The sequence below is a fragment of the Schistocerca serialis genome, chromosome 6, assembly GCF_023864345.2.
Source record: "Schistocerca serialis cubense isolate TAMUIC-IGC-003099 chromosome 6, iqSchSeri2.2, whole genome shotgun sequence".
NCBI lineage: Eukaryota > Metazoa > Arthropoda > Insecta > Orthoptera > Acrididae > Schistocerca > Schistocerca serialis.
This window is the reverse complement of record NC_064643.1, coordinates 150,675,936-150,697,380: the sequence shown is the minus strand read 5'-3', so window position 1 is coordinate 150,697,380 and position 21,445 is coordinate 150,675,936. Positions and strand designations below refer to the sequence as shown.

At 46.5% G+C, this 21,445-nt stretch overlaps 1 protein-coding gene across 3 annotated transcripts in view; it reads right to left on the bottom strand.

Moving 5' to 3' along the window:
• Window positions 1-6,252: 6,252 nt before the first annotated feature.
• LOC126484513 (putative ankyrin repeat protein PA3287) overlaps window positions 6,253-21,445 on the bottom strand; it is a 35,775-nt gene continuing 20,582 nt past the window's right edge. For 2 of the 3 annotated variants that reach the window (XM_050108051.1, XM_050108050.1), the window contains exons 4-6: window positions 20,060-20,153; window positions 12,761-12,910; window positions 6,253-6,904 (exon numbers count right to left, since the gene is read on the bottom strand). In XM_050108051.1, the coding sequence (XP_049964008.1) occupies window positions 6,325-6,904; window positions 12,761-12,910; window positions 20,060-20,153 (824 nt within the window). In that variant the 3' untranslated portion in view covers window positions 6,253-6,324. The remainder of the gene's footprint in view (window positions 6,905-12,760; window positions 12,911-20,059; window positions 20,154-21,445) is intronic. The other variant, XM_050108052.1, reaches the window with a different exon arrangement.

Sequence of the window (21,445 nt, the reverse complement as noted above, 5' to 3'; positions counted from 1 at the left end):
GTTGTCCAATCGCCACTTCTGGAAGTGCATTACTTTATATGATGTATTACAGTTACTGACATGACCTCTTCGTGGCAACAAAGCGTAGTTAAACGAGTTTTTCGATAGGGAATTGGAGCTAGTGGCCCAAATCAGCGTGATGTCTTTATGCTTAAGTTTGTCAAGTCTTTTTTTATTATGGATTTAGGACGCAAAACTGCTACGATCAAAAGCATCAATTCTGTGGCTTATCGGGGGGTAAAAACTGAAATTTAAATCAGCAGCAATGGGAGCGAAACTCAAGAAGGAGGGAAACTAAAAACGCAAGGAAATCTTAGAAAACTGCTATTGAAGGGAATTGTTTTCCGCGGAAAGAGCTTCAATGATCGATGTCATCTCACTGACACCGATAAACTCAAGGACGCAATCGGCTAAGCGCGTGTCATCTGCTAAAAGGGACGATATGTCAGGCGACAGCTGTAAACTGGCACGTAACGGATTAAAATGGGGGCACTGAAGTAAAGGTGTCTCACCGTCCACAGTTGAGAGCAATGGGGATAAAGTGGGAGAGGATCGCCACTTAAAATATGTCAATGGCTAAAAAGACAGTGGCCAATCTGGAGTCTAGTTAAAATTACCTCCTGCCAACGACGAGGTTTGGGAGGAAGAGGTCCAAGCAGAGGGAAGAGTTTTTATGTCCCGTAACTTTATCGGGAAGTGCAGACCAATGTGGGTGCCATAAAAGAGCAAGACAACATAAAACGCTCTGTAGGCCGGCAAAGGGAACCATAAGAACAGCGGGCCTAGGAAGAGAGACTGCAGCCTTTGCCGCTATATTGGCTGCCTCGTGTCCGTAGATACCAACATGCCCTGGGATCCAGAGGAATACCACAGACACGACCTCCCAAATGGAGCACGTGGAGGCAGTTCTGAATCTGGTGTACTGGAGAGTGGGCGGGATAAAGAACTTGGAGAGCTGAGCGAATCCGAGCTTATAATATACTGTACCCACTAATGGCGACGGATGGATTGAACAGCCTCGAGTATGTAAGAACAGAACACTGGTCGGGAAGCCGAAATATAATAGGGGTGTCGCTAACAATATAGGCACTCCCAACACCAAAGGCGGTCTTTGAGCTGTCAGTGTAACTAAATGTGGCATCCTCCATTTGTGCACACAGAGCAGCAAATGTCCGACGGTAAACTATATGGGGAACACTATCCTTGGGAAGCTGGCGAGGGTCACGGAGAAGGCAGGTCCAGGGGCGAAGCCAAGGTGGCGCTGTACCCCCATTTGTCAAGAAAGTTGTAGGAAATTGGAAGGAAAGGGAATGTAGGAGTTGACGGAAGTGGACTCCCGGTGGTAGTAGAGAGGAACGGCGACCTGCATACCCTAATTCCAAGGAGGCGTTGAAATAAAGGGCATGGGTCGGATGAGCAGACATGAAGACAGATGACTAGAATAACGACTCAGGACAGCTCACCGATTGGACAGCGGGGGTTCTGCAGTCTCAGAGTAAAGGCTCTCCATGCAGCTGGTGTAAAAACGCTGCATGCAATCCACGGTGGCGGACAGAGGCTAGACGCCGAAGAATAGATGGCGGTGCAGAGGAGTAAACTATGCTTCCAGAGTCCAGTTTCCAGCGCACTAAGGGGTGATACAGGCAGAGGAGGACTACTCAGTCCGCTCCCCAGGAGGAACTTCTTAGAACTTGGAGGGTGTTGAGGGATCGTAGACAGCCAGCCGAAAGATATGAAATGTGGGAAGACTAGCACAGTTTGCTGTGAAACATAAGTCCCAAGAATTTGGAGACGTCCACGAACGGAAGGTCGACAGGGCCTAGATGTAGGGATGGCGGATCAAACTCCGTAAGACGCAAAAAATTTACACAGATGGTGTTACAGGCAGAAAATCGGAATGCTTCATGAGGGGAGTCGATCTAGACATCCTTGAAGAAGTCTTTCAAGGAGGCCCGTCCGTTGAGAGCTGTAGTAGATTGCAAATTGTCACAAAGAGGGAGCCCGAGACACTGGGAAGGAGACAAAATGGCTCTGAGCACTATGGGACTTAAGTGCTGAGGTCATCAGTCCCCTAGACTTAGAACTACTTAAACCTAACTAAACTAAGGACATCACACATCCATGCCCGATGCAGGATTCGAACCTGCGACCATAGCAATCGCGCGGTTCCGGACTGAAGCGCCTAGAACCGCTCGGCCACAGCGGCCGGCGGGAAGGAGACAATCCATAATAGGATTCATAGCGATAGCAAACAGTACAACACTTAGCACGAAGCCCTGGGGCACCCCATTTTCTTGGGAGAAAGTAAGCGATAGAGTAGTGTTCACCCGCACCTTCAATGTGCGCTCTGTCATAAATTCAAGGATGAAAAGTAGTAGCCGACATAGAAAGCCCCAAGAGAACAGTGTGCGGTGGATGTCTGTGCTCCAGCAGATATCGTATGCTCTCTCTAGATCAAAAAGTACAGTTACCATTTGGCATTTACTGAAAAATTTGCTCTTGGAGAGAGCAACAAGACCATCAGCTGCCGAACGGTGCTTTTGGAAACCGCATTGGGTAGGTGTTAAAAGGTTTCGGGACTCCAGCCACCAGCCTAAACGGCAACTTACCATACGCTCCAAAACCTTACATATACTACTCGTGAGAGAGATGGGGCGATAGATAGAGGGGAGATCTTTGTCCTTTCCAGGTTTCGTAACAAGAATGACGACAGCTACCCGCCATCTTCTGGGAAAGGTACTGTCAGTCCAAATTTGATTTTAAAGCCGAAGGAGGTAACGCAGACTACGGTATGATAAATGCAGCAACATTTGGACATGAATGCCATCTGGTCCTGGGGCGGAAGAGCAAGAGGAAGAGAGTGCGTGTTGGAGTTCCCGCATAGAAAAAACGGTATTATAGCTTCCATGATTTTGAGAGGAGAAAGCAAGAGGTCGCACTTCCGCTGCTAGTTTCTTCGGGAAAAAGTTGGCGGTTAATTTGAGGAGCTCGAAATCTCAACAAGTGTTGACCCAATGGGTTATAAATTGCGACTGGGTGCACTAAGGTATCTTGCGCAACGGTTAGCCGAAAGAGAGGGGAGAAACTAGACGTGCCGGATAACTGTCCAAACTACAGATGAGGGAGTAAAGTGTTACAGAAGCTGGTGAACAAGTCCCAGCTTGCTTCTTGCTAGCGCGGATGATGCGACGGCATCGCACACGTACAGAGGATACAGTTGGCCAACGCAGGATGATGGCGGAAAACACAAAGAGCACGTCTCCGCTCACGTATTGCGTCACGGCTCGCTTCGTTCCACCAAGGAACTGGAGGGCGCCGGGGCAAAGGGGAGGTACGAGGTATTGAACATTCTGCAGCTGTAAGAATAACTTCCGTACTGTGAGTGATCTGATCGTGGATGCAAGGAAATTGACGGTCATTAAATGTTGCTAGAGAGGAGTAAAGTATCCAGTCGGCTTGGGAAAATAGCCAGCGTCTTGGGCACGTATATGGCAATTGTGGCTGTAATCGAAGGACTCGTGGGAAATGGTCACTTGAGTGTATATCAGCAAGAGCAAACCATTCAAAGCGCCGAACTAGCTGAACAGTACCGACCGAAAGGTCCAAATGAGAGTAGGTTGATGTGGAGGCAGACAAAATAATAGGTTCCGCAATGCTGAGGCAAACAATATCCGCTCGGTGGAAGGGGTCAATCAATAGGGAGCCTCTCAGACAAGGACGCGGAGATCCCCAAAGCACTTGGTGGGTGTTGGAGTCCCCAACAGGCAAATAGGGGGGTGGGAGCTGACTAAGGAGATGAACGAGATCGGCTCTTGCGATTGGTGTGGACGATGTAATGTATATGGTACAGAGAGAGAAGCTGTATCCACAAAGGGAAAGACGAACAGCAACAGCTTGGAAGGAACTGTGTAAGGGGATTGGGTGATAATGGATAGTATCATGGTGAAGGATCAGAAGTCCCTCATGTGCTGGAGCGAATTCAACAGAGGGGTGGTCAAACTGGACTGCTTGGAAATGAAGGAAGACAAAGCGATCATGGGGATGTAGCTTTGCTTCCTGATGACATAAGATGACTGGGGAGTACAATCGTAAGAGGATCGACAGTTCATCCCGATTGGAGCGAATTCCGCAGGTATTCCAATGGATAATTGACTTAGGGCGGATAGAAAAGAAAAACGTCACCACGGTTGCCGTCATCTCAACGACAGCTGAGAGCCGACAGCAGACGGCGCGGAACGGCATTCAGCCAAACGCAGAATCCTCATCCGTAGGTTGTTCAGGGGCAGCTCCTGCCGTCAGTGATCGGCTGGTTGATTGGTCGCCAGCCGGTGCGTCTCGGCGACACGCAAGAGGCCCAACGGCGGCTACCGCTGGGTGGCGCTGTAGAAGGGACACGCCGTGGCGAGGGAGAGGAACTTTGTGTCTTGTGAGCCTTCTTGCAAGAAGGACGTTGAGATGAGGGAGGAGTCAATGGTTGTGACGTCTGGGTATGTAAAAAATCTTCACTAGGCTCTTTTGTACAGCCTGTGATTTAGCAGGAGCTGATGAAGATTTAGCCTTAGAATGAGCAGTTGATAGTGGGGAGGTTGAAGGGGCGATCTTTGGGCTGGCCGATCTGACGACCTTGGCGCTAAAGGTGAGATCGCAAGTCTGTTGGCTGCCTCCTTAGTAGGTCGAGGAGAGGCGAGGACAGTGCTATATTTACCCGCTGAGAGCACAGTGGGCTTTCTACTGGCGAATAACTTACGAGCAGCAAAGGTAGACACCTTTTCCTTCACTCAGATTTCCTGAATTATTCGTTAATCTTTAAAAATAGGGCAGGAGAAGTAGCATGCTCGCCCATACAGTTGATGCAACGAGGGGATGGAGGTGGAGAATCACACTCATGGGCATCCCTGCCACAGGTAACGCATTTGGTCGTATTGGAACACGACTGGCTAGTATGATTAAACCTCTGACACCGATAGCAACGCTTAGTGTTGGGGATGTAAGGGTGAACTGAATTATCTCATATTCCGCTTTAATGTTCGATGGAAGTTTAACTCTGTCAAACGCAAAGAAGAGAGTGTGGGTTGGTACCAATTCCTTTTCAACCCTTTTCAGGACTCAATGTACAGCTTTTACGCCCTGATCAGACAGGTAATTTTGAATGTTCTCATTGGATAATCCGTCAAGTGATCTTGTACAAATCACCCCGCGTGATGAATTTAAGCTGTGGTGTGCTGCCACCCAGACAGGGAATGTGTGTAGCAGTGTAATTCGAAGCAATTTATGTGCCTGGAGGGCACTGTCTGTTTCTAACAACAAGGTGCCATTTCGTAACCGGGAACAAGACTTTACAGGATCTGCAGTTCCGTCGACACCTTTGTGAACAATGAAAGGGTTGACTGTGGAGAAGTCTTGACCTTCGTCCGACCGAGAAACAACTGTGGCAGTGACAGAAGAATTGTCTGTGGCTGAGACTCATCTAGTTTTCTCTTCTGGGCAGAAGTTGTAGAAGTAGAAGAAACCATTGCGAAAGTATCCACCATGATTACCGGCGTCTCCAATGGTGCACTCCTTCCTAGTGACGGCCCTCTCTGAGGGCAATCCCGCCTTAGGTGATTGTCCACACCTCAGGTCACACATCCAGAGAAACGGAAAGAGGGACCAATCGGCACGTTCGAGAGGTACCAGCTCAGGTAATCACCTCTCCCTTTTCCTGGCCTTTGCCAGGGGGTACATACACGTCCTACCTGTCTACCCAGGGCGGGGAGTTACGCGTTACCCCGTCATTGGCTACGCGTGGGTCGGCCTTCAGACACGCACAGAGAGGAAAGAAAGAGAAAGGGAGAAACAAAGGAAAAGAAAGAAGTGAAGAATTCTCAAACGACGCAGTGGTGAAGAAGGTTCAAAATGGCTCTGAGCACTATGGGACTTAACTGCTGTGGTCATCAGTCCCCTAGAACTTAGAACGACTTTAACCTGACTAACCTAAGGACATCACACACATCCATGCCTGAGGCAGGATTCGAACCTGCGATCGTAGCGGTCGCGCGGTTCCAGACTGTAGCGCCTAGAACCGCTTGGCCACACCGGTCGGCTGAAGAAGAAGGTAAAGAAAAGATTGGATTTGGATTCCGTAGAGGTAGAAGGCAGGGATCTGGCTTGGGTTGGGTTGATTTTGGGGAAGAGACCACGCAGCAAGGTCATCAGTCTCATCGAATTAGGGAAGGATGTACTGTTGTATCGGTAGAAGGAATAACTGCCGGATTAACTTTTTTGTATTCTTTACTTTAAAAATAAATCCATTTTATTCCACAAATGTCCGTTGGACTGCTGGCTTCATTTTAGCATGTCTACCAGCTGCTGTTTGTCCTGCTCCCTGGCGAGGTCCAGCGGTGTGTTCCCCAGGTTGCTTCTGACCCCCTTGTCGGCCCCAGCCTCGAGCAGCGCGGCTGCCGTCTCAGCGAGGCCACTATATGCCGCTAAGTGGAGCGGCGTCCACCCGTCGTGATCCGTGGCGCTGTGGTTGGCGGAAAACGCCAGCAGCAGCCGCACCACGGCTGTGTGTCCCTGCTCTGCCGCGGAGTGGAGTGGTGTCCTCCCATACAGAGTCCTGGCGTTGGGGTCGGCAGAAGAAGCCAGTAGCAGTCGCACCACAGCCGTGCGCCCTCTCTCTGCGGCCAGCTGCAGAGGCGTGCTCTGCCCGTCGCTTCTGGCGTCAACCTCTGCGCCGGCCTCCAGCAGACACTTCGCCGAGTCTGTGTGTCCCCATTGTGCTGCCCAGTGTAGGGCGGTCTCCCCGATCTCGTCCCTCGCCCCTACGTTTGCTCCAGCCTCGAGCAGCGCTTGCAGATCCTCCACCGCCCCCTCCTCAGCCGCATAGATCAGTCTCGTGCCCTTCTCTTCTGTAGAAAGGTTCCTGGACAAAACACAGAAATATTCGTACTTGACTGCAAATGCACACACGCCTGATAAATGGAACTAACATAAAAACAACACATGGCTAATTCTCTGTATGTAAATGTACATACATCAAATTCCAATGAAATGAACACCCTTAGCTGCTTACAGGCGTTGACATACGTCAACGGGGACAGATGAAGATGTGTGCCCCGACCGGGACTCGAAGCCGGGAGCTCCTGCTTACATGGCAGACGCTCTATCCATCTGAGCCACCGAGGGCACAGAGGATAGCGCGACTGCAGGGATTTATCTCTCGCACGCATCCCGCGAAATCCACATTCTCAACGTATTGTATATATATAGTTAAGGCTCACTGGCCAATTGACCATCTTCTTCTTCTGTGCGAATGCACAAACAGTGCCCGAATTCTTACGGGAATCGGCAACGCGCCGCGAGTAATGAGTATAATGGGCGGGGGCACTACGAATGTAGCGCGGGACAGTACGTTGAGAATGTGGGATTCGCGGGAGGCGTGCCAGAGATACATCCCTGCAGTCGCTTTATCTTCCGTGTCCTCGGTGGCTCAGATGGATAGAGCGTCTGCCATGTAAGCAGGAAGTCCCGCGTTCGACTCCCGGTCGGTGCACATATTTTCATCTGTCCTCGTTGACGTATGTCAACGCCTGTAAGCAGCTAAGGGTGTTCATTTCATTGTAATTTCATTCTAACGAGCTGCATGGTCAACGATGGTATCTGTCCGAAAGAACAGATACCATCTTAGTATATGTACATACATTAGTTGTTTTGACCTTTCGATCACATCACTAGACAGTCGTTTCCTCCCGCTGAAGGAGATGCTTCATGCAGATAATTCTAGCCTTCTGACTGTTGCAAACAGAACACACGAAGCTATATACACCTGGATGTGTTAAACAAAATCTCCTGTAACAGAAACAGAAAATTTCAGTCCAGTTTTTCGCTAGTTTCTAGTCACAGCTTCATAAAACAGAGAAACTTATGTGTTTGTCAGGAAACCGTTTATTCGAAATATTTCAAGTATAAGCAATGACACTAACCAGACGCCTCATTCCCTACACGCAAACACATTTGCTGGTGAGTAGATACGTGCTCACTGGTACAGATAATTGTGGTTACACAATACCAAGCATTGTCCATGTACTACACACGCACACACACACACACACACACACACACACACACATACACACACACACACACACACACACAGACGCTCTTGACCGAAATTTTTGTGGTTCCAATGCGTCTGACGGCAACGGCAAAACTTGGAGTTTGTGAAAATAAATTAGCTTCAAGTGAATCTTTTGCTTCTTGAACACACTGCTGACCTTACACTGCTGATGTAGGTACTGAGAAGCGCATCTTTTCATTTCCACGTGAAATAATCACTACAACGTGCCTAACGGACAATATATATTTTCTAAGAACACAAACTATTTCACGTGTTCATGAGAAACATGTTGCAAATTGTTTAGAAAATAAAGTCAGTTGAGGACAAACACATTAAGCTGTTGTGGGAAGTTACGAGTAGATATTACAGATAATGGCTCAGATGGATCTAAGCACTACGGAACTTAAAATCTGAGGTCATCAGTCCCATAGACTTAGAACTACTTAAACCTAACTAACCTAAGGACATCACACACATCCATGTCCGAGGCAGGATTCGAACCTGCGACCGTAGCAGCATCGCGGTTCCGGAATGAAGCGCCTAGAACCGCTCGGCCACAGTGGCCGGCAGCTAATAGATCCACCATTCATCAGTCATTCAATCTTTTCCTATAAATATTTCGTGCACATGGAGGTGGTGACGTTCGCTGTTTCGACTGACAGTGATATAGTTCATATTCTCAAAATGGAGTTGAGTGTTCTGACAACTGTGTCAAACACTTCTGGATCTTTCCTATCGAACGAGGAGGTACAAAAGTGAATTATAAACGACTGTACAGTGATCACCAGCCGCGCAAATGGTTTTGATCCCAACGGTGCTTTACTAAGCAGATCCCTGATTGTGGTAGTTTGCCGTCCTCTGGAATGCTCACCATGTCACACAGACCCATAGACTGACATGGGATACAGCAACAGAGTTACCTGGTTTTAAAACACACAGAGCACTGACAGATGGTATTGTCACATCCACATGTTCACGAAGTTTTTTAAATATTACTCAAATCGTCATCTGTTGAATGGGATACTTTAGAATGGAAGAATATGTTGGCTTATCTACAGACATTTGGACATAACGACTGCTTTTGTAGTGGTAACCAAAATCACTGATGTCATGTAACCCACCACATGTTCTCATTAATACTGTGCAATTTCTGGAGGCTGCGCTTTAGAATCTTTGAGTGCGAGAAATCCCCTGCTGCTGTCCAACAGATCTTCTGCATCATCGAGTTACCAGGAAGAATCTAATCTTTTAGGAAAGTCATGCGCACACTTCTGCACCTTAGTGTCTTTAGCTTGCAGAAGCTCAAAATCTGTTGAAGAAGGAGCCACACACTTCATCTAGAGAGAGAGGAGATTCTGCTTTGCACGTGTGTGTTCATTGGCACAGGCAGTGTTGTCAAACTGTAGGGGTGTGCACAGGCTGTGAACCGAGGACAACCTCCTCCTATACCCAGGTGAGCTGTGGTAGGAGAAGGCACGCCAGGCTGTTTGACCGCTGATGCTCCTGGCACTGATATCTATTGATATGATGGACCACTTGAGGGCCTGACGAAAGATCTTGCTTATGAAAGTGAAAACAGCCAGCTCATAATCTTCCTTAGCGTTCTCTCTATAATTTTCCTCAGACACCACATGCATATGTACTTCATTAGTAGCAATGAGTCAGTCTAAAATACTGCAACGTTATGAATAAACTATTTCTATATATTACTTGTCGCTATGACAAATTTGGCTCACTGTATGTACGAATACAAACAGAAGATGGCTGAAAAGACATATGAGTTAGTCAGGAAAATATAGGAAGGGCACTATCTAAACACAAAAATTCTCTATTCTATTCCTTGAAATAGTGACTGAGTGTCAGCGTAGTCTAAAGGCCACTAAACTTGACCATCCTAATTAATCAGCACCTGCACTCATTAAGTCACTCAAAAGGAGAGAACACGTTTTCTTAAGCTGACTGTAGTATTACTTACCGCATTATCGATGTTAAAGTGCTTGTTTTACTCAGATATTTCTACTTTCTGTACTCTGCTATCCTTAATTACAAAAGGCAGGTTGAATACACTCGCTATTGCTGGTTCTGGGCCTGTGTTGTTCAGGTAGCAACTACATTGGTTAGAACACTAACTGCATTGACAACGAAATTCAGTTGCAGTTGCAACCCTATAAATACACTAACAGATGCCATTAATTTTTTTGAAATGTTAAAATGTACGTCCAATGAGTCACTGATATTCAAGTAGAAAAGTGAACTTTACCCTAGATTTACGCAGCAGGTGCTCCGTAATAAATAAAAGAAAGCTGCAAAGGGGATGCCTGCAAAACGCCTTGACTCGACTACGTCCACGACCCGATTTTCCGGCCTTACTAATCACTGCGAGCGGGCGTCATAATCGTCAGACCTCCTGAGCACACCTGCAGACCAGACTCAACCTTGCACTGAGACTGATGTTTCCGTGGATGATTTCTGAGCGCTATCACTGGATGTTCTCACAAACAGCTATCCAAGTAAAGTAAGCCACCATCCTCTACACACACCACTCCCACAGTTTTGCTCTTGCGTATACGCCGTTTGGAAAATAAAAACGTGTAAATGTAAGCAACGTTGGATCGTCGTGTGGTGATATATCTTATGGTTAAGGCGACTGCTTGTCGTAAGCAAACTGGGACCCAGTATGGCGCAATTTATAATGGTTACTATGTGTTGAAGTGTCCAAAAGAGGAGTTTAAAGAAATGTAATTCACAAGACATTCCAACAGCCGCACCACAGCATGTCGAACTCATATTTTTGTTACAAATTTCATAATTATTCTTCCTATTGATTCCTTGTTTTCTACTTATTATTCCATCATCATTAATTTTTTATGATCACCACAGACTTACACTGCAATTGTTTATTCACATAAAATCTACATTTTGTGGAGCTTTAGTGCATGAATAACTGCTTTCCCAATCTTTTCCTGGAGGATTAATTTGGAAGATAGAACAGCATTACTGAAAGCCGAAATTGTATCCAACACAACAATACATTCACTATCTTTCGAAAAGGATTTTCTTTTATAGTATGTTCTCATATAAAAGCATTGAGTGAATCATTAATGTTTGGAACTGAATATACACTGAGGCGACGAAAGTCATGGGATAGCGAAATGCACATATACAGATGGCGTTAGTATCGCGTGTACAAGGTATAAAACGGCAGTGCAGTGGCGGAGTTGTCATTTGTTCTGAGGTGATTCATGTGAAAAGGTTTCCCACGTGATTACGTCCACACGACGGAAATTAAGAGACACTGAACGCGGAATGGTAGTAGGAGCTAGGCGAATGGAAATCGTTAGGGAATTCAGTATTCCGAGACCCACAGAGTCACGAGCGTGTCGAAAATACGAAATTTCATGAATTATCCTTCACCACGGGAAACGCATTGGCCGACGGCCTTCACTTATCGACCGAGAGTTCGCCTCGACAGCTGAATGGTCAGTGCGGGTGAATGCTGTGCAAAGGGGCGCGAGTTCGATTCCGGCTGGGTCTCGTGTTGTCTTCATCATCATCATCATCATCATCATCATCATAATATCATCCCCATCGACGGGCAAGTCACCGAAGTGGCGTCAACTCAAAATACTTGCACCAGGCGACCGATCTACCCGACGGGAGGCCGTAGCCACACGACATTTCATTTTCAACGACCGAGAGAAGTGGCATTTGTGTATTGTCAGTGCTAACAGACAAGCAACACTGCGTAGAATAACCGTATAAATGTGGAAGGTACGACGAACGAATTCATTAGAACTGAGGAGCTAAATATGGCGTTAATGGTTTGCAACAGCAGACGACCAATGCGAGTCCCTTTACTAACTGCAGGACATCGCCTCCAGCGCCTCTCCTGGGCCGGTGAAGGTATCGTTTGGACCTTAGACGACTGGAAAACCGTGGGCTGGTCAGATGAGTCCTTATTTCTGTTGGTAAGAGCAGATGGTAAGGTTCGAGTGTGGCGTAGACCCCACGAAACCATGGACCCAAGTTATCGTCAAGGCACTGTGCAAGGTGGGCTTTGTTTCATCCAAGGGACTGGGTCCTCTGGTACAACTGAGCAGATCATTGACTGTGTATGGTAATGTTCGGGTAACTGGAGATCACGCGCAGCCATTCATACCCTTCATGTTCTCAAACAACAATGAAATCGCTGAGGATGACAATTCGCCATACCAGAACATTTTGCACGAGCGAACGGTTTGGTCACCCAGATAGCTAACAAACAATTCCATCGACCATTTATAGGTCATAATGGAGAGGTCAGTTCGGGCAAAAAATTCTGAACCCACACTGTCGTAATTATGGACAGCTATGGAGATACCATGGCTCAGTATTTCTTTGGCGAACTACCAGCGACTTGTTGCGTTCATGCCACATTGAACCGCTGCACTACCGTGGGCGAAAGTAGGTCTGCCGTCACGTTAGGAGGTAACCCATGATATTTGTAACCTCAGTGTAAGTCACACTGTGAATTCAGAAAAGGATGTAGAAATCACTTTGATGCACTGCTACTCGAGCAACATAATTTATAAAAGGAAAAACTTTTCCTAACAACTATGGTTCACACCATCCGTAAGTCTACTATGAATGTTAAAAATGTGCTCATATAGTGACAGAACTCACCGCAGGAGAGACACGGCAGTGGCATTAAGCGGACGGCTGCTGCAGGGAGCTGCGGGTGTGACAGCCGAGGCAGGAGTCTGGCCTTGGTCACCATGGTCACTGTGCGACCCAGCGCTGGGGGTGGGCCTGCTGTCTCCAGTGGCTGGCGTGCTACACAGAGAGAGGGAGAGACACGACGTGGGAACGCATATCCACACTGATACAGAGGACAGCTTACTACGGACAGTACGGCTGAGGCATTCGTCCACATACACTACTGGCCATTAAAATTGCTCCACCAAGAAGAAATGCAGATGATAAACGGGTTTTCACGCAATTTGGGTGCATAGATACTGGGAAATCAGTACCCAGAACAACCACCTCTGGCCGTAACAACGGCCTTGATACGCCTTGGCATTGAGTCAAACAGAGCTTGGATGGCGTGTACAGGTACAGCAGTCCATCCAGCTTCAACACGATACCACATTACGTCAAGAGTAGTGACTGGCGTATTGTGACGAGTCAATTGCTCGGCCACCATTGACCAGACTTTTCCAATTGGTGAGAAATCTGGAGAACGTGCTGGCCAGGGCAGCAGTCGAAAATTTTCTGTATCCAGAAAGGCCCGAACAGGACCTGCAACATGCGGTCGTGCATTATCCTGCTGAAATGTAGGGTTCCGCAGGGATCGAATGAAGGTTACAGCCAGAGGTCGTAACACATCTGAAATGTAACGTCCACTGTTCAAAGTGGCGTCAATACGATCAAGAGGTGACCGAGCGTGTAACCAGTGGCACCCCATACCATCACGACGGGTGATCCCCCAGTATGGCGATGACTAATACACGCTTCCAATTTGCGTTCACCGCGATATCGCCAAACACGGATGCGACCATCATGATGCTGTAAACAGAACCTTGATTCTTCAGGAAAAAATGACGTTTTGCCATTCGTGCACCCGGGTTCGTCGTTGAGTACACCATCGCAGGCGCTCCTGTCTGTGATGCAGCGTCAAGGTTAACAGCAGCCATAGTCTCCGAGCTGATAGTCCATGCTGCTCCAAACGTCGTCGAACTGTTCGTGCAGATGGTTGTCGTCTTGCAATCGTCCCCATCTGTTGACTCAGGGATCGAGACGTGGCTGCACGATCCGTTACAGCCATGCGGATAAGATGCCTGTTATCTCGACTGCTAGTGATACGAGGCTGTTGGGATCCAGCACGGCGTTCCGTATTACCCTCCTGAACCCACCGATTCCATATTCTGCTAACAATCATTGGATCTCGACCAACGCGAGCAGCAATGTCGCGATACGATAAACCGCAATCGCGATAGGCTACAATCCGACCTTTATCAGTCAGAAACGTGATGGTACGCATTTCTCCTCCTTACAGGAGGCATCACAATAACATTTCACCAGGTAACGCCGGTCAACCGCTGTTTGTGTATGAGAAATTGGTTGGAAACTTTCCTCATGTTAGCACGTTGTAGGTGTCGCCACCGGCGCCAACCTTGTGTGAACGCTCTGAAAAGCTAATCATTTGCATATTACAGCATCTTCGTCCTGTCGGTTAAATTTCGCGTCTGTAGTACGTCGTCTTCGGAGTGTAGAAATTTTAATGGCCGGTGGTGTACAAATAACAGAACACACACTGCCAACAACAATAGAGATTCTGCTAAGATTACCGACATGCCAGTGAGCTAATAACTTTACACACCACTTCTCCTGAGATCTCTAATCAGAAACTTAGTGTACTAAACAATAGAATGTAAAAAGTAAAACTCAAATGAATGTTAACTACAAGATGAGAAAGTATTGTGGCATGAGAGGACAGGCACTGGTCGAGGTGTTAAAACAGCTATTGGACAGCTAATTTGGAATACATAACTGAAACAATTACATATATATTTAAATTGCAATTAGCTTGTAGTGTACAGTGATCAGCCAGAACATTATGAGCACCGACCTAACATCGATATAAACCCGACAAGGCAATAGCAGCGTCACCTGGAGAGGAATGACTCTTAGTCAGACGCAGGCATAGTGCATGTAGTATCACTCACTTTCTAATTCGTGTGTAGAAGGGGAAAGGCAAGTGATCTGTCTGAATTTGACCGAAGGCAGATTGTGATGCCTCAGAGGCTCGGCACGAGGAAGCAGGGTAGCAATAAAATACAACCCTTCGCCCTCAAAACATATTTATTGCGAATACCTACGTACAGCCAGAGCAGAACTAAACTTCTGAACAGAGAGTGGTGTCGTTCATACAAACGTCGGTTATTCGAGAATGCTGTTATTTACACAAACATCGAATATTCCAAAATACACCTACATTACAAACGTAAGATGTTTCTAGAGTCTTCCAGAAATGATAAATACTAGATAACAAGTGCTGATGGTCAGGTTTGAATTGGCGAACCGTAACACCGCAGCCAGAGACGCTAACCACTATGTCACGCTACTTTCTACACAGTTTGTGGGCCGGCCGCGGTGGAGGAGCGGTTCTAGGTGCTTCAGTCCGGAACCGCGCGACTGCTACGGTCGCAGGTTCGAATCCTGCCTCGGGCATGGATGTGTGTGATGTCCTTAGGTTAGTTAGGTTTAAGTATTTCTAAGTTTAGGGGACTGATGACCTCCGATGTTAAGTCCCATAGTGCTCGGAGCGATTTGAACAGTTTGTGGCCATATAATCACACAAATTGAAACACTGCTCGATAAACAGGTTTGATTCAAATTGGCCAACGACCATTATTTGTGGACTGGCGGACACTGAATATCACCTACTGCGAAGTAAAATGAATTTGTGAGTAAGGTCAGTAAATAAGCCAAGAGTTTGTGCGTATGCATATACACCAGGAACGGATATGAGATTGTCATTTCAGTAAAATTAAAAATTCTCTTTCATTCATGTACTTAGTGTTACCAAATATATCACGCTACGATTAGATTTCTTGGAGTATGATGGAGTCAATGCGACTGAAATTAAAGAGAAAGAAGCTGAATAAGACAATGGACAAAATGTTTATCTATAAAGAGTCTTGAAATCGTGATTGCACGACTGTCAGCTTTGACAACTTCGCCTGAGGAGAAGGTGCAGGCTGATACCTCGAAAGTAAAAGATAATCACTGAAGGGCGCATCTGTTTGAAAAAGCCTTGAGCATCTAGAGATATTCGCATGACACGCACCTTCGAATGTTCTGCAGAAATGGTTAGCATTTGATTCATGTCGGCCCACGGGTTGAAGGTCGACACCGATATCACGGCGCAACACAACCTACTGCTGAAATGTACCTGCGGCACTTGTTGTCGCTATAAACCGAAGGTAATGGATCAGTGTGACTTGAGCAGATGTGCAGGTTGCCTGGTAGCCGTATGTACGAACAGTACTGTAAAATCAGTGAATTTGAAAGAGGGCACGTAATTGGCACCAGAGAATGTGATTCATCCATCCGGGAAATTGCAGCTCGTGTGGGACGAAGTGTTTCGGCAGTGCAACGGGTGTATGTGCCGGATGGTTCATGAAAGGCCATGGAAGACGACGATATGGGTCAGGCCGCACCACCCAGACCACCACCCGAGAAGATCGACACCCCATCCGAGTGACATTGCAGGACTGATCTACTTTCTCATCGTCTTTGCCGCAGCAGTGAAACAGTGTAACACAACGTACACAATCACGGGTGACAGTCTGCCGCGGTTTATTACGGCATGAGATACGTGTGCGACACCCACTTCTCCGCCTATCTTTGGCGAATGAGCACAAACATGCTAGACGGCAATGGTGTATGGAACAACGCCGCTGGGGACAGGAGTGGCATCAGATAGTGTTTTCGGCCGAATCCAGGTTCTTTTCATTTGGAAATGATGGCCGCATTTTGGTTGGCTGCAGACAGTTGGAGCGGCAACACAGTGACTGCATTCGCATGAGATAAACACAGTTAAATTTGAAGATTAGATGAAATGACAATTCAACGAAATCATCGTGAGCTATCAGTAAATGGGGCCACAGCAGAAGCGTCCACGTCGCGGCCCTTGGAGGACTATTTGTATTCCTGCTGATTCCACCAAGCCATCACAAGGAAGAACAAAAAGGATGACGACTATCATCATCGGTCCTTCTTAAGACCACGTTTGACTATCATCTCCATAAATGTGGAGGGATTATCACCTGCCAAACAGGATATACTGACTGATTTGTGCAGATCGAACGAATGTCACGTCCTATGCCTACAGGAAACGCACCGAGGCCCAAACAGCAATAGACCTAAAAGTGCGGGCATGAAACTGGCAATCGAACGACCTGACGATCAATACGGAAGTGCAATTTTCATACGAGAGGGAGTAGCCTACGACGGGTTTCAACTTTCAGACAAAAACAACATTGAACTTCTCAGAGCTGAGACTAATCATATGACAATAACATCAATATATAAGCCTCCAAATACGCCATTCGAATATGACCTGCCGCGCAATATTCCCCTTCCCACGGGCAGTATTGTAATGGGTGACTTCAATAGTCACCATACACGCTGGGGATACAATGAATCTAATGAAGACGGACTCAAGGTGGAGACATGGGCAGATGCTGAATCACTCTGTCTCATACACGACGCCAAACTCCCCCCATCTTTTAACAGCGGCAGGTGATAAAGGGGATACAACCCTGACCTCGTCTTCGTCAGCCAGAACTTGGTAACTGAGTGCGTGAAAGATGTCCTGGGTCCTATTCCACACTCCCAACATAGACCCATCAAACTCACAGTTACTTCAGCAGTGGTGCCAGTGCGGATTCCATTTCGAAGAAGATTTAATTTCAAGAGGGCAAACTGGGAAGGTTTCGCAATTGGAATCGACGAAAAGCTGCAAACTCTAGAACCAACACCCAGCAACTACGATAAGTTCATAGAAATCGTCCAGAATGTATCAAGAAAGTCTGTCCCTAGGGGCTGCAGAACGGAGTTTGTACCGGGCCTAACGAAAGACAGCCGGCAACTATACGATGCATATAAGGAAAAGTATGAGGAGAACCCATTCTCTGAAGAAACTCTTGAACTTGCAAATGCACTTACCGACCAGCTAATCGAGAAGCGCCGAGAAGAATGGCAACATCTAATTGGAAGTGTAGACATGAAACATTCTAGCCGGATTGCCTGGAAGACAATTAAGAAGCTAAATAATGACCCTAAGCAGCAAACGGAAGCACCAAGAGTAACAGCCAACCAAATAGCGCACCAACTCGTTCTTAATGGGAAAACGAAGACTCCTGCAAAAACCATCCCAATAAGAAGTGGTGAAAGTGACACGAACTACTACAGCCGTATATTTACCATCGAAGAGCTAGAGTCCGCACTTAAATCTCTGATACCTGGCAAAGCAGCAGGACTAGACGACCTTAGGAATGAACAGATCCTTAAATTTGGCGAGTACACGAAAAACTGGCTGCTCCTACTTTTCAATACCTGTATCCGGCTAAACAACATCCCGAAAATCTGGAGAAAGGGCAAGGTCATAGCCATTCCAAAACCCAGCAAACCATTGGACGAGCCAAAAAATTTCAGAGCAGTAACATTACGTTGCTGCTTGTACAAGGTGTTCGAGCGCATGCTGCTGAATCGACTTGTGCCTAATATTGATCATCAGATAATTCCGGAACAGGCGGGGTTTCGCCCTGGGAAAACTTGCACTGGACAGGTCTTGAATCTTACCCAGTTTATAGAGCATGGGTACGAGAACCGTCTAATTACTGGAGCCGTACTTGTCGACCTCTCATCCGCATTCGACACTGTAAAGCACAAACTGCTGCTCACTAAAATATACGCTATGACTAATGATTTCGGGCTGATACCAATTATATCAACTCTTCTCAGCAACAGACGGTTCATCGTAAACCTAGGAGGGAAGCGAAGCCGATGGCGTATCCAGAAAAATGGACTACCCCAAGGCAGTGTCCTCGCACCCACTCTTTTCAACATATATGTGAATGATCAACCAGTTGCACCAGGGACTAGGAGCTTTGCTTACGCGGATGATCTTGCAATAGCCATGCAGGGTCGGAACTTTAACGACATAGAAATTAGCCTTACGAATGCCCTCAACGGTCTAACGCCATACTACGAAGCCAACTGCCTACGCCCGAACGCAGCAAAAACATTATCCTGCCTATTCCATCTTCGAAACCGAGACGCCAAACATACCCTAAACATCACGTGGAACAACCAACGGATTGCGTTCAGCAGCATTCCTTGTTATTTAGGCGTCACCCTTGATCGCACACTTACTTACAGACATAATGTAGACAAGGTCAGGGGCAAACTATCAACAAGAAACAACTTTCTGAGTAAGCTCATCTCCACAAAATGGGGTGCCGACCCACATACTTTACGTACGTCGGCACTTGCACTCTGCTACTCGGTTGCTGAATACGCTGCCCCAGTTTGGGAAAGATCAGCGCATGCGAAACGAGTGGATCCTCTGCTGAACGATGCCTGTCGCGTAACCACGGGATGCCTAAGACCCACCCCGGTTAGCGAACTTTATTTGCTTAGTGGCATAGCTCCATCCAACATCAGACGAGCTATAGCAAGCGAAGCAGAGCGCCTCAAGCAGCTGCGCGACCAGCGGCATCCTCTCTTCGGACAAAACCCTCCACACACACGTCTAAAATCGAGACGGAGTTTCCTCACCTCAGTTCAACCGATCGAAACCTCAAAACAAAAGGCCAGATTGTCAAGATGGAAAGCAACACTGCCTACGGGAGACCAGGCGCCTCTAATCTCATCCAACGAACAATTGGCCTCTGGAAATGAACTAAAATGGCCATTATGGAGAACCCTCAACCGCCTACGAACTCGGGTGGGCAGATGCAACGTAAACATGTGTAAATGGGGATACCGGGACGGGACGGACACGTGCCAGTGCGGACAGACCCAAACAATGGACCACCTCCTGGAATGCAGCAACATGGGGGAAGTGCGCAGGAGAGAAGATCTGGCAAACGCTACGGCAGTGGCAGTTAAATGCGCTGAATTTTGGCGGGACGTGATTTGAAATATATACTATGTTTGTCTTTATATTGTAATGTGACTCCCCATTTTGGGTTTGTTTTACTTATACGTATGTGTATTGTATTTGTATTTGTGTGTATATGTAATATGTGGGTTGTCTACGGCTTGGACACGATTAAATAAATAAATCAGAACATGGCTATCATTGATTATGTACGGTACAACACCGACACGTACAGTGACGAACACTGTAGTCTTAGAAATAAGCACTCGTAGAATTTGGCAACAGAGATGTGCGGCTTGCCTCGTGCTTACCCGGTTGCTGCTGGTGCCTGAAACAATAGTGGGGTGTCCACGTCCAAAGGTGTGGTCTGCCTGGTCCCCTGAATTGGCTCCACTGTGAACGATTCTGAAACACAGTGCCACTGAGCAGACCTTTTCCATGACACAGTATCCTCTATACATGTTTTAACAGCAGGCACATCTGTGTCAAGCAAGAGCAGTTATAAGTTATATTGAAGTAATGTATTAATTATGGTTTGACAGCAGTTTGACAGTTCAGCTGTTACGACGCTGTATGTTTACAAAGATTACGCACATCAATCTAGACGTACTTGACAATGACGATAATTACCGAAACAGTATGTCGTGAATGAAGACAGATATTATGAGCAGTTATTCTGGTGCATCTTTCTGATAATTAGCCGTGTTGTTTTCCGAATAGTAATCTTCTAACTTTTTTGGTTTGCAACATGTGTAAACTAATTTTCTTTCTTTAAGGAAACCAATCTTCGCTGACCTCACGTGCACGGTGATCTGCCTGGCCCCTTTTCCGACGGGTACCTTAAGATCCCCATTTGGGCTCGAATTCTGTCTGTTGTATGTACTTTAGAGAATCGCAGAGGTTGAAAATACCGCTTCAGTTGTAAGATTCTTTTTATTTAGAACACGACCAGTTTTGGGCTCTTATATGCCCGTCATCAGGTGTTATACCGAAAATAAACAAGAGACTGGAGCCAGTAGCCCGGCTGTTCACAATCTGAATTAGTGATTTACATTAAAAATAAAGAAAAAAAACATTACATAGAGAGGTACACGAAAGACGTTTAAAGTAAATTTAAAGAAACACATTGAACAGGGGCAGTACAATTTCTGACTGGAAGCCAGCGACATAAAATTTATGTGTAAACCGTAAGAGACAACGAAGATTTTTCCCTATCTATGAGTGGCATGTAAGTTTTTAATTTAGTGGGGATATACATGGCGATGTGGAACAACACGCCACAGTCATGGATTAACAGAACATACACATGTGTCAGTCTTATTGAAAAGCATCTCGCTACTGAACAAAATGGAATGTAGCCAAACCTTATAGTCCACACTGTCAGAAACTACTTGCCAATTAATAGCTAGCTGCAGTAGCACTAAAGGGACACATTAAAAGTGGGATCCATTTAAAACCTGCTAAGTGAAAGCCGACACTAAACGAGGCTTACACAAGACCTGAGACAAATGTTTCATCATGAAAGACAGGTAAATTTTAAACAAGTGTGAACACAGGTAATGACACACAATAATGAGCGTTAGTCACAGGATAAAAAATGAAAAATATGCAAACTTGTATAAAAAGAGGACATTTTACAGCTATGTATAATAAACTGGGTGGACCTTACAGATCTCACTATAAGAGACAGGCATACG